We start from the raw sequence: 11,416 nt of genomic DNA, 5'->3' as shown, positions 1-11,416 counted from the left end.
AAACATTTTTTAAATGAGCAATTAGCAAACACTTCTGCTTACATTAACACATCAAATACAGGAATACAGGAAAAAATAATTGAGATAACTTTTCTGTCCTTAGAAGAGGAAGGAGGAGGGGATCTCCTCCATGCAGAAGTTCACATTCTACTAGAACAGTGTTGTATTTATAACTTTTCATCCATTTATCTGAAAAAAATCCCTCTGCAAAGGGGACAGCTGGAACTGACTGAGGGCTCAAAAGCAACACTCAGTGTTTATCTGGCAGGGCCACTGTGTCATGCTCAAGCCACACACTCCATCAAAGTGCATAAATAACACCACAGCTGCTAACAACGTGCAAAGGCAGGAAAATATGTCAGCTATCAAAATGAAACAGGCAGGCAGCACTCCCAAAATGGGTTTGGAACACCCCAGAAACTGTCACTGCATCCTGCCTGCAAGGGACAAACTGGTGGCTGTATCTGCTGGCATGGTCTGGGAACACAGGTGAGACTGTTGGGATGATAAAATAAAATAAAATAAAATAAAATAAAATAAAATAAAATAAAATAAAATAAAATAAAATAAAATAAAATAAAATAAAATAAAATAAAATAAAATAAAATAAAATAAAATAAAATAAAATAAAATAAAATAAAATAAACAATATACAAGATGGATAGGATAGGATAGGATAGGATAGGATAGGATAGGATAGGATAGGATAGGATAGGATAGGATAGGATAAAACAGGATTAAAATAAAATAAAATAAAATAAAATAAAATAAAATAAAATAAAATAAAATAAAATAAAATAAAATAAAATAAAATAAAATAAAATAAAATGAGGTTTTCTTCCACACTAAGGAGGACAAGTCATCAGAGTCAGCATTATTGACCAAAATCTCACTGTAGCACACAGAGAAGGTTTGTGTGAACAGCAATTCTGGGTGAACAACTCTGTGTAGAGTGAAACTCAATTAATGTGAAGAATACTTGCAGGTTTCATTTATTACATAGCACGGTATGTGAATCTCCTTTTTGCCTCTAAATTCTCTATATTTTGTTAACACTAGAGCAAACAGCATTGCTCAAGATGAACAACTTCAGTTCAGCTCCTGCTTGCTTTCTGCCAGGCTTTAATCAGAGTTCATTCCAGGTGTGTTGTTTGAGTTCAAATAAACCAGCTCAGAGCAGGCTGAATAAACCAGCTCAGCTCTGCCTGATGCAATAAACCAGCTCAGAACAGGCTGAATAAACCAGCTCAGCTCTGCCTGATGGAATAAACCAGCTCAGAGCAGGCTGAATAACACAGCTCAGTTCTGCCTGATGCAATAAACTAGCTCAGAACAGGCTGAATAAAACAGTTCAGCTCTGCCTGATGCAATAAACCAGCTCAGAACAGGCTGAATAAACCAGCTCAGTTCTGCCTGATGCAATAAACCAGCTCAGAACAGGCTGAATAAACCAGCTCAGCTCTGCCTGATGCAATAAACCAGCTCAGAGCAGGCTGAATAAACCAGCTCAGTTCTGCCTGATGCAATAAACCAGCTCAGAGCAGGCTGAATAAACCAGCTCAGTTCTGCCTGATGCAATAAACTAGCTCAGAACAGGCTGAATAAAACAGTTCAGCTCTGCCTGATGCAATAAACCAGCTCAGAGCAGGCTGAATAAACCAGCTCAGTTCTGCCTGATGCAATAAACTAACTCAGAACAGGCTGAATAAAACAGTTCAGCTCTGCCTGATGCAATAAACCAGCTCAGAGCAGGCTGAATAAACCAGCTCAGTTCTGCCTGATGCAATAAACTAGCTCAGAACAGGCTGAATAAAACAGTTCAGCTCTGCCTGATGCAATAAACCAGCTCAGAGCAGGCTGAATAAACCAGCTCAGTTCTGCCTGATGCAATAAACCAGCTCAGAGCAGGCTGAATAAACCAGCTCAGCTCTGCCTGATGGAATAAACCAGCTCAGAACAGGCTGAATAAACCAGCTCAGCTCTGCCTGATGCAATAAACCAGCTCAGAACAGGCTGAAAAAAACAGCTCAAAGCAGGCTGAATAAACCAGCTCAGCTCTGCCTGATGGAATAAACCAGCTCAGAGCAGGCTGAATAAAACAGCTCAGCTCTGCCTGATGCAATAAACCAGCTCAGAACAGGCTGAATAAACCAGCTCAGCTCTGCCTGATGGATAAGCCAGCTCAGCTCTGCCCAGTAAAGTGGCCCTGCCTTTGCTGGCTGGCTTTGCATCACTGGTGTCACTTCTCTGGGTGCAGCCACTCTGGGGCTGGCTGCTGAACTCAGCCACAAATACTCTTCTCTGCACCAGAACTGAAAGAACTGAAGCAATTCTGGTAATTTATAAGACAGAAGAATTTCTAAATCCACAAAGAAAGCAACAGCAGCTGCTGAGGCCACTGGAGCAGGGCAGCCTGGGGAGGAGCTGCCCAAAAGATGCCAAGGGTGGATCCAGGCAGGTGGGAAAAAACAGTGGCACTGCCATGGACACTTGATATGCCTGCTTTTTTATACATGATTTTCATTTTTCATGGAAAGGACCTTCCTCCTGCCTGCACAGGGCAGTGGCAGCTGCCAGCAGCTCCAGTCCAAGTGCCACTGCCAGGGAGGGCTGTTCACCTGGGCAGTGTAGGGAATGCCATGGCTTGGGGAATGGAGCCAGCTCGAGCCCTCCTGCCCTGGCAGGAGCACCTGCTTGCAGCAGAGAAGCAAAAGTGCATGCCTGTGATGCAAGTTATTCCAGAAGAGATGCTTATTCAGAGAAAAATTGCAGTATCTTCACTAAAAAGTGCCTACCACTGAATTTGCATGTCCTAAGGATGTTGGTATTTTAAGAACATACATTTCTCATGTGTTTCAAATCCCACCTCCTGCAGCTGGAGTTAAATGATGCATGAGATCTAAGTGTATACTCCACAGCTTTTTTTTTTTTTTTCCCCCACAAAGTAAAGAGAGAGAAATCTGAAAGCAGCTTTTTGTTTCACCCTGGAGTCTCTCACATGCTTGGAGAGTCAGCCCTGCCTTTCCCAGGAGCAGCTCCATGGATACATGGAATTTTTCTGCTCTGACAGTCTTCTCTTAAGGATAAGTGACTGTAGGAAGAAAATTTGAATTTACACATCTCCATGGGCTCATATTCATATCCAACCTGAGAGGATTTTGACTGTAAATCTGTCCTAAGGTTTGCTCAGCAACCTACATAAAATTAATTCACACAAAATTCATACTAGAGAATAAGCACAGGAACAAAATACATTGCAGAGTTAACCAGCTTGTTCTGTATTTATCATTTGGTTAAGCAGCTGTGCATTTAAGGATTCAGATTTAGTGCTCCCTTTCAAGGAATTTAACTACACAGAAAATGAGTAACACAAAGTAAAACATTTATTTCTGTTCTAAAGTTCACTGTTGAAATTCTGTTCACTTTCTTTCTTTAAACCCCAGCTATGTCATAAGAGATATGTCACATAATGACAGTAATTTGCCATTTTTGTTGCACTGACCAGATATGGAACTGCATTAAAAACTACTAGATTAACTTGTCCAATAAAAAGAGAAAAACTCGCCCAAGAAAAAGTTTCAAACAGCAGAAAACCAAGACTATTCCTAGCCTAACAGGACAAGAAAAAAAATAAGCATTCCCTCAGGTGAACAGGAAATTTCTCCTATTTTTGAACTAGCAAACATAAACTGTAAGAACTAATCACAAATTCAAGGTACAAACTACACACAGAATGCAGTGAAACAGGTTGGTCTGTGCTGCCACTCTTGTATTCTAAATTAATTGGCCAATACACATTCATCCTCATGCTGGTTTATGTTCAAATGCATTGGATGGGGAATTATTAAAATAGAGTTTGAGGCTTCACAAAACTGTAAGGTTCACACACTTGCATGTTATGATTTACCCCTGAATGACAGGACTTTGGATGCCAGCATTGAAATATTAACAATTCCTACCTAATGACTCCTTTGATGGTGCTGAGTTTACTGCAGTGCTTAGTAAAGTTTATTTATCTTAATGCCTTTCCTCTCCAGAGCACAATTTCCCAAATTGCTGTGGCTCTGTTGCTGGAACCCACGTAAACATTTTGCCATTGCACTGACTGCAGTGAAATTCAGATTACACTCAATAATGGGTGTGTGACAGCAAATTCTCCAGTTGCATAAGGGCCACATGGCTGCTATTTATACTGAGCTCCTTCCCAGGAGCAATTTGCAGCCTCTCCAGTGCCTTCCCAATGCTTATCCCAGTGATGTCACAGCTAATGCCTGACCTGGCATCTTCATTTAGGCAGAAGAAATGGGATGTGCCATTTCTGGTGGAATTTAGCTCAGATTTCACTTGGCTTGGCTTGGCTGATGTGGTGCTGTTTTGCATCAACACATTCCCTGGGAAAAGTGGGTTGAAACCTCTTGCCTCAGAATACTGTTAAGGAATAAGGCTACAGAAATACAGAGCATTCATCTTAGTCCAAGGGGAAAATATTCAAATGGAGCTCTTTCTCAAATGACCTTGATCTCTAGGGAAGGGAGTGTCAGCAGGGATGGATTTCAGCCTCCCTTTTCTCCTTGAATAATCCTTCTTGTCTCCTCTTTAGGGGTCAAAAGTGTTTTACCTCTTAACTAATAATTTATTTATTGACAAGGATTCCTAGATTGCCTCTTACAGCCATGGAGAAGGACTCTGGAACCTGACACATCCAAATTAAATCGACTTTTGCCACCCTCTCCCATCAGCAGCAGTGCACAGCAGAGGAAGGATGAGGCAATGGCCACATCACCAAAGGTTGCCCTCAAGACAGCAGAATATTTAGAGCTGAGGGTATTTGTGACTTCCCCGGGTTTGCAAGGACACTGCCAAACCCAGTAATTTCATGTTCAGATGGAGTTGTCAAAAGCTGGGTTACAGAAAGACAAAAACGAAGCCAGCAGCAATTACAACCCAGAGGAAAGGGGCAGTGAAAGGACACAAACTGTGCCCAGCAAAATCTCAGAGCCCCCAGGGGATTCCTCTGCCCCCAGGCACAGCTTTGACTGCTCTGAAACTGGACCAACATTGGCACCTAGTGGCTGCTAAATTCCACAGCGACAGAAGTTCCCTGAAGTTTGTCAGCCTTTCCAAGACCTCAGGGATGGGCTGAGATTTTCCAAACAAGCTGCCAATTACTGCTAGCTCTTCCCAGGGTTTCCACACAAATTTTCTGTCCTGAAGTGTCAGAAGGTGCAAGACATAAATTGTTTTCTATTGGCAAAAAAGTGAAATTATTATAATTCTGGACACTGGGCAATACAACCTCTGTTTGTTTTTTTCACTGTGATTAATAATTTTTAGACATGCCTGGAATTTTCTGCTGCTACAACTCCCAAAGTCACAGCCCAGTATTTATACTGACACTTGACTGAAGTTTTATTCCTTCTGTTTTCCTGAAGTCATGATGAACTTCATTGCAAATTCAAATTCTACTAACAAATTTGGTACTATGGCTTCATCCTATCAAAGTGTGATAAAGCAAAAACAGGAAAAAAATGTATATTAAGTAAAGCAAAATAATGAAATCAAATCCCTTTGTGAGTCTTTTTCCCTGCCTGACTGATGTGCAGCACCATAATTTTTAAAGGCCCAAATATATTAAAACAACTTTAGCTCCCTCAGCAGGGAAAAGTTACCATAAAAAAAACATATTGTGGCAATATCAGGGGATCCCAAACAGACACGAGGAGAATGAAAGGCCAGATTTTAGGATGTCTGACAAGGAGAATACAGAGCCAGCAAACGCTGCAGATTTCCAGGTGTTCCTTTACTGAGCCTTCAGCACTTGGTGCAGTATTTCATGGCCACTCTAGTCTGAGCCTGATCAGCAGCTGGGTTTGAGGAGTCAGCTCTGTGCTTGCTCTGGAGTGGAGATAAAACCCGACTGCCTTCCATCCTCTGCTGAGCAAGGAGGGAAGGATGGCTGACCAAGACTGATAAAAACCAAGCAGAGGAGGATTTGCACTTCATTCATTCCAAAGATGATTAAGCTGTGTAGATGATTATGGCATTTCAATGACTCCACAACTGAGTCATCTGAAAGGAACTGGGAATAGCTGATGGTTTCTAACGTTCAAAATGCCCAACTTGAAAAACTTCATGAATACAATGACAATTCTTTTGTTCCTCCCAGCTTGTTCTGGAGCTTGGCTGATAACAAACGTGACACCCACACAGGGTGAGGAGCACGTCACACGTGACAAAGTCACACACACTTTGCAGAACAGCAGCAGAACAGAAACTATTCCATTGTAGGAGTCACCATGAGGGAGATATTTTCAATTTTTCTCACACCAAGGGGAGGCTCTGCAGGCTTAGAAGTACTCAATACAAATCCTTGTCTAGAGAAATTCTGGACACTAAATTCATCCCTGTTTATTTGTCAGTAATTCCCTTATAACTTGAGGGTTCTGCTGCCACACAGAAAAAGGACAGCAGAGGCAAAATTTCTGCTAGAGTGGGTCGAAGTGACATCACTTTCTGAGATCCCAGGAGTTCTCCTGGTAGGACCACAGCTGGTTGGAAGGACAAAGGGTTGGGTGTGGGAAAGAGCTGAAAAGGAAGGAAAGCCGCACTGCAACAATCCCAACTAAACACAGTTCTTACCATTACCCTAAAGAGCATCCCTATCCTTGTGCTGCTCCCCAGATCCTGCTCACAAACATGGGAAAGAGGGAATTCCAGCAGGAATTCCTGTACTGCAGGAATATGGCTTCAAAACACCCATCCATTTGTGTCAGCCCTTTGTGAGCTACAAGCTCCACACCCCATCCACAGACAGGACAAAATGTCTCTCCTGCAAACATAAACACTCAGGTGCTCTCCTCAAGAAGGAAAGCTCAAATCTTATAGTTTTTTACACATTTTGAGCAAGAGGAATTTGCTTTCAGAAACTCAAGAGTCACAGAGCATGAATGATTTTATAAGCACAAGTAAGAATTTATACGTCAAATCTATGGGGTTATGTCAGGTAATGCTGAGTATGCGAACCTGATTTTATTACTTAAAGAAAAAAAAAAAACCACAACCAAAAAGACCCAAATAAGTCATTACTTTTCTTATATTATATTTATTATTAAAGGTGATCTTTAAATATTTAACAAATAGCTCTCTTTAAAAAGAAATTACAATATAACACTGCTTTTGTTGTCTGAAAGAACTCAGGCCATTCCAGCTGACTCAGCTGGAAAATCAGCAGGCCATAAAATAGTATCAAGAACTACAGATGCTTAAACACTCTCTTAACCAAAATCTCACTAGGGAAAGGCTGTGCCACAGAAGGAGCATTGCAACATCAAACAACATGCCTGCATTGCAAATACAAAATGTTGAAATTTGCTGGAAAATTTCTCTTGGAACACAGTATAAAGAATGTGCCCACCAAGCCACAACTCAAATCATCTTGGTTTTCATGAACAATTTTGGTGATTGTTCCACATCCCCACTGGAAGCCACTGGGAAGGAATGCTTGCCTCTGCTGAGAATTCAACAAATAATAAATTCAATGAATTCACTGTGTTCTCACAGAGTTACAAAACTTGGAATCCCCTGCCCTTGGCTCCTCCAGATTTTAGGATCTTCCTCATGTTTTTTTCTGGTTCATATGAGACCATTATAGATGTTTATTTAGAAGGTCAGAACTTAATTAACTTCCTTTTTAACTTCAAGTCTCCAGCAGCTGCTTTGAAACATAACCCAGCCCTACCCCCCAAATTCAATGTGGAAATTGCCAACAATTTCCACCTGCACCCAGGGCTCTGCAGCTCAGTTGGGTGGGGTTGGAATTTCACTTCCCCTGTGAGCTGAGAGAACAGAAACTGTGACTAAACCACTTCAGGGGTTTTCTCCCAGGTTTTGGTGCTGTTTTCTAGGTACTGCTAGCTAAGAGGCTAATACAGAGTGCTCCCAGCACTCTCAACTCTTCTCTGATGAATCACTCTCAAATACAGCCAGACACAAATTAGAATTGACTCAAACCCATTTTGTTTTTCCTGATCATTGCATGAAACAGGTGTTAACCCCAATGGAGTTAATCAAATGAGATTAATCAAAGAAAACCAAGTATTTTAACACTCAAAGCACTACTTAGAGCTTTCACAACGTGAGGGAGCTCACCACAGATCCCTAACAATATAATGAGACAGTATGTGGGTTTTGTTGGAGGAATTCTTTATTTTAAAAGCAGTTAAAGGCTCATGATGACAAGCAGCAACAGTAATAGCTAATAGGAAAATGTTTGCAATGATCTCTAGCAAGGATGATGAAATACCTGATTTATAATTATCTTCACAGAAGTAGCACCTTTAGTTTTACATTAAAATGATGGGACACAATGAATTATAAATATTAAAGACTGACATCTCTAGCAATGCTTCCTCCTAACCTAAGTGTATTTCTCAGCCCTGAAAATATAATTAGCATGAAAGCACACACACAGTGATGTTTTATTATCATTTTAACACCTTTTCTGTCTGGGCTGATCAATATCCAAGGATGCAGTGTCCAGCTTAATTCAGAGTTGCAGGAATAGAAAACCTTGGGTCCAGCCTGGCTCAAACCTCTGCTCTTGGCTGGAAGATAACCATGGATCACCAAAAATAGATATCCAGACCCGAAAAGGAATAATCAAGAAGCCACCCAAAAACAGATGGATTGCAGAGGCAATTCAAGCCAAGCTGGCTCAGAGGTAATCAGGTTGTTCTCTTCCTGCACAACTACCTACAGAACAATTTAACTCTCACTCTTTGCCATAAAACAGTTCCACTACACAATTTTATAAGCTGAAACGATGAGGATGGAATTTAGCTGATCTTTGGTACAAAGAACAGAATGATGAAATGTACTCTACCAATGCACTTAATTAGTAAAGCTTATTTTTATGAGCACCTTGATTTTCCACGTAAGCTAAAGGAGAGTACCTGTTAAAAGAGCACTCTGCTTGGTAGATAACCCAGAGAGCAGTGAAATAACTCCAGACTCCTGAGACGTATCGATCTCGATACACAGAACCAGCGTGTGATGCAAGGGTCACACACACCCAGGGGCACAGGGCAGACACGTAGCTGATGCTCCAGCTCCAAAGCCGTGTCTCAGCAGAGCAGGACCTGGCAGGGGTGAAAATCCACAGCCCTGAGCCCTGGTCTGTGCACACAACCCACACCCAGCCAGAGCTGAGAGCCAGGAGCCAGCGGGGCGAGCCAGCAGCACTGCCCGCAGGCTGATTCTGTAACGGGAACACACACACAGAACCAGCAAAACACCAACTAAATGGGTCACCTCAGCCAACGTGGGGATGGGGTGCTCAGTGACCGATCCTGGGCAGGGACCGATCCACAGTGACCGATCCACACGGAGTGACCGATCCACGCCCAGTGACCGATCCACAGTGACCGATCCACACCCAGTGACCGATCCACAGTGACCGATCCACAGTGACCGATCCACACCCAGTGACCGATCCACACCCGGTGACCGATCCACACTCAGTGACCGATCCACACCCAGTGACCGATCCACACTCAGTGACCAGTCCACACTCAGTGACCGATCCACAGTGACCGATCCCTGCTCAGTGACCAATCCACACCCAGTGACCGATCCACACCCTGTGACCGATCCACACCCAGTGACCGATCCACAGTGACCGATCCACACCCAGTGACCGATCCACACCCAGTGACCGATCCACAGTGACCGATCCACAGTGACCGATCCACACCCTGTGACTGATCCATACTCAGTGACCGATCCACACGGAGTGACCGATCCACACCCAGTGACCGATCCACGCCCAGTGACCGATCCCTGCCAAGTGACCGATCCCTGCTCGGAGCCGTCACAGCCCGGGCACGGGTGGTGCCGGGGAAGGCCGGGCGGGGCGGAGCGGTCCCGGCAGGGGCGGTCCCGGTAGGGGCGGTACCGGAGCAGGGCGGTCCCGGGGCGGTCTCGTCGCGGTGCCGGGCGGAGCGGGGCGGTCCCGGAGCAGTCCCGGCTCGGTGCTGGCGGCCGGCAGGGGCGGTCCCGGCAGGGGCGGTCCCGGCAGGGGCGGTCCCCGTGCGCTGTCCGGCAGGGGCGGTCCCGGCGCCGTGCCGGGCCGAACGGAGCGGGGCGGGCCCGGAGCGGGGCGGTCTCGGGGCGGCGCCGCCGGTGTCGGCGGCGGGCGCCGAGCCGAGCCGAGCACGACCCGAGCCGAGCGCGACCCTAGCCGAGCGGAGCCGAGCCGAGCCGATTGGATTCGGCTGCCGTCGGCTCAGCGGCCCCGCCATGCCCGGAGCGGCCGCGCTGGGCGCCGGCCCCGACCCTGAGGAGAGCTACGACTTCCTCTTCAAGCTGGTGCTGATCGGCGACGCCAGCGTGGGCAAGACCTGCCTGGTGCAGCGCTTCAAGACCGGGGCCTTCTCCGAGCGCCAGGGCAGCACCATCGGCGTGGACTTCACCATGAAGAGCCTGGAGATCCAGGGCAAGCGGGTGAAGGTGAGCGGCCGGGGCCGCGGTCCGAGCTCCGCCTGCCGTGCCCGCTTCCCTTCGGGCCCCGGGCTGTTTACCCGGCCGAGGAAAGCTCAGCTGCGCTGTGGTGTTTCCAGAAAGGGATGTGCGACTGGCAGGTTGAGAGAAGGTTCTTAAATTAGGCGTGTTGTTATCTTCAGGCACTGTTTACAGGGTGTCACAGGAAGTGCCGTTTTTACGGTTCTTCTTTAAAGGACCGATCAGTTCTAAATTTGACATCTGCTCTCTTTTTTTTATGCTGGAGGGAATCAGCTGGTTGGTAAGGTTAGGAGGAGCCCAGGACATGCAGGATCTGTACAGATTCCTTAGAGCCGCCTTCACCCTCTGAGCACAGCACTGCGAGTGGGGAGAAAATGTTTAAAGCATCTCTGGTGTGTAGTAGATGCTTTAAACAGGGATCAATCTCTTCACCAGCCCCTCTGGAATGGGGTCACACAACTATCCTTGGGGTCACACAACTATCCTTATTCCTAGTTAGACTAAAAATCATTTAATTCAGTCTGGAAAAAAGATGGGGGAATTACAAAGCTTTTGGTGACACACAGATACAGTGGTGCCGTCAAGTTTTGTCCTGTGTTTACCAAAGTAGGTGTCAAAGTCCTCTTGTCATTTTTTTCTTATAAATTAACTTCTGTGAGGGGAATATGAAGGCGAGAAAGTTGCAGGAAACAGAAGAGATGAAGGCTCTCGTGTTTTAGGAAAAGAGTGATTACCAGTTCCACAGCCGGCTGCAGTGTTTATTTGCTTGTTGGTGTCACACCTTCCATGTCTGGCTGGGGCTGAGGAGCTGAAAAGCAAACTCAGATTTTCTGTTTGAGCTGTCAGTGCCTCTTCCACACTTCCTGGCAAGTGAGGAGTGGGCTTCTGCTTTAAGGTT

General features: G+C 45.1%; 1 protein-coding gene across 1 annotated transcript in view; it reads left to right on the top strand.

Moving 5' to 3' along the window:
• Positions 1-10,081: 10,081 nt before the first annotated feature.
• The window catches only part of RAB43 (RAB43, member RAS oncogene family), a 15,507-nt gene continuing 14,172 nt past the window's right edge, over positions 10,082-11,416 (top strand). Inside the window, exon 1 of the mRNA XM_056501586.1 lies at positions 10,082-10,506. Coding sequence (XP_056357561.1) covers positions 10,297-10,506 — 210 coding nt within the window. The 5' untranslated portion in view covers positions 10,082-10,296. The remainder of the gene's footprint in view (positions 10,507-11,416) is intronic.

Source organism: Oenanthe melanoleuca, chromosome 12 (genome assembly GCF_029582105.1).
Source record: "Oenanthe melanoleuca isolate GR-GAL-2019-014 chromosome 12, OMel1.0, whole genome shotgun sequence".
NCBI classification, from domain to species: domain Eukaryota; kingdom Metazoa; phylum Chordata; class Aves; order Passeriformes; family Muscicapidae; genus Oenanthe; species Oenanthe melanoleuca.
Note: the sequence above shows the minus strand (reverse complement) of the source record. Positions and strands in the feature narration are given on the sequence as shown.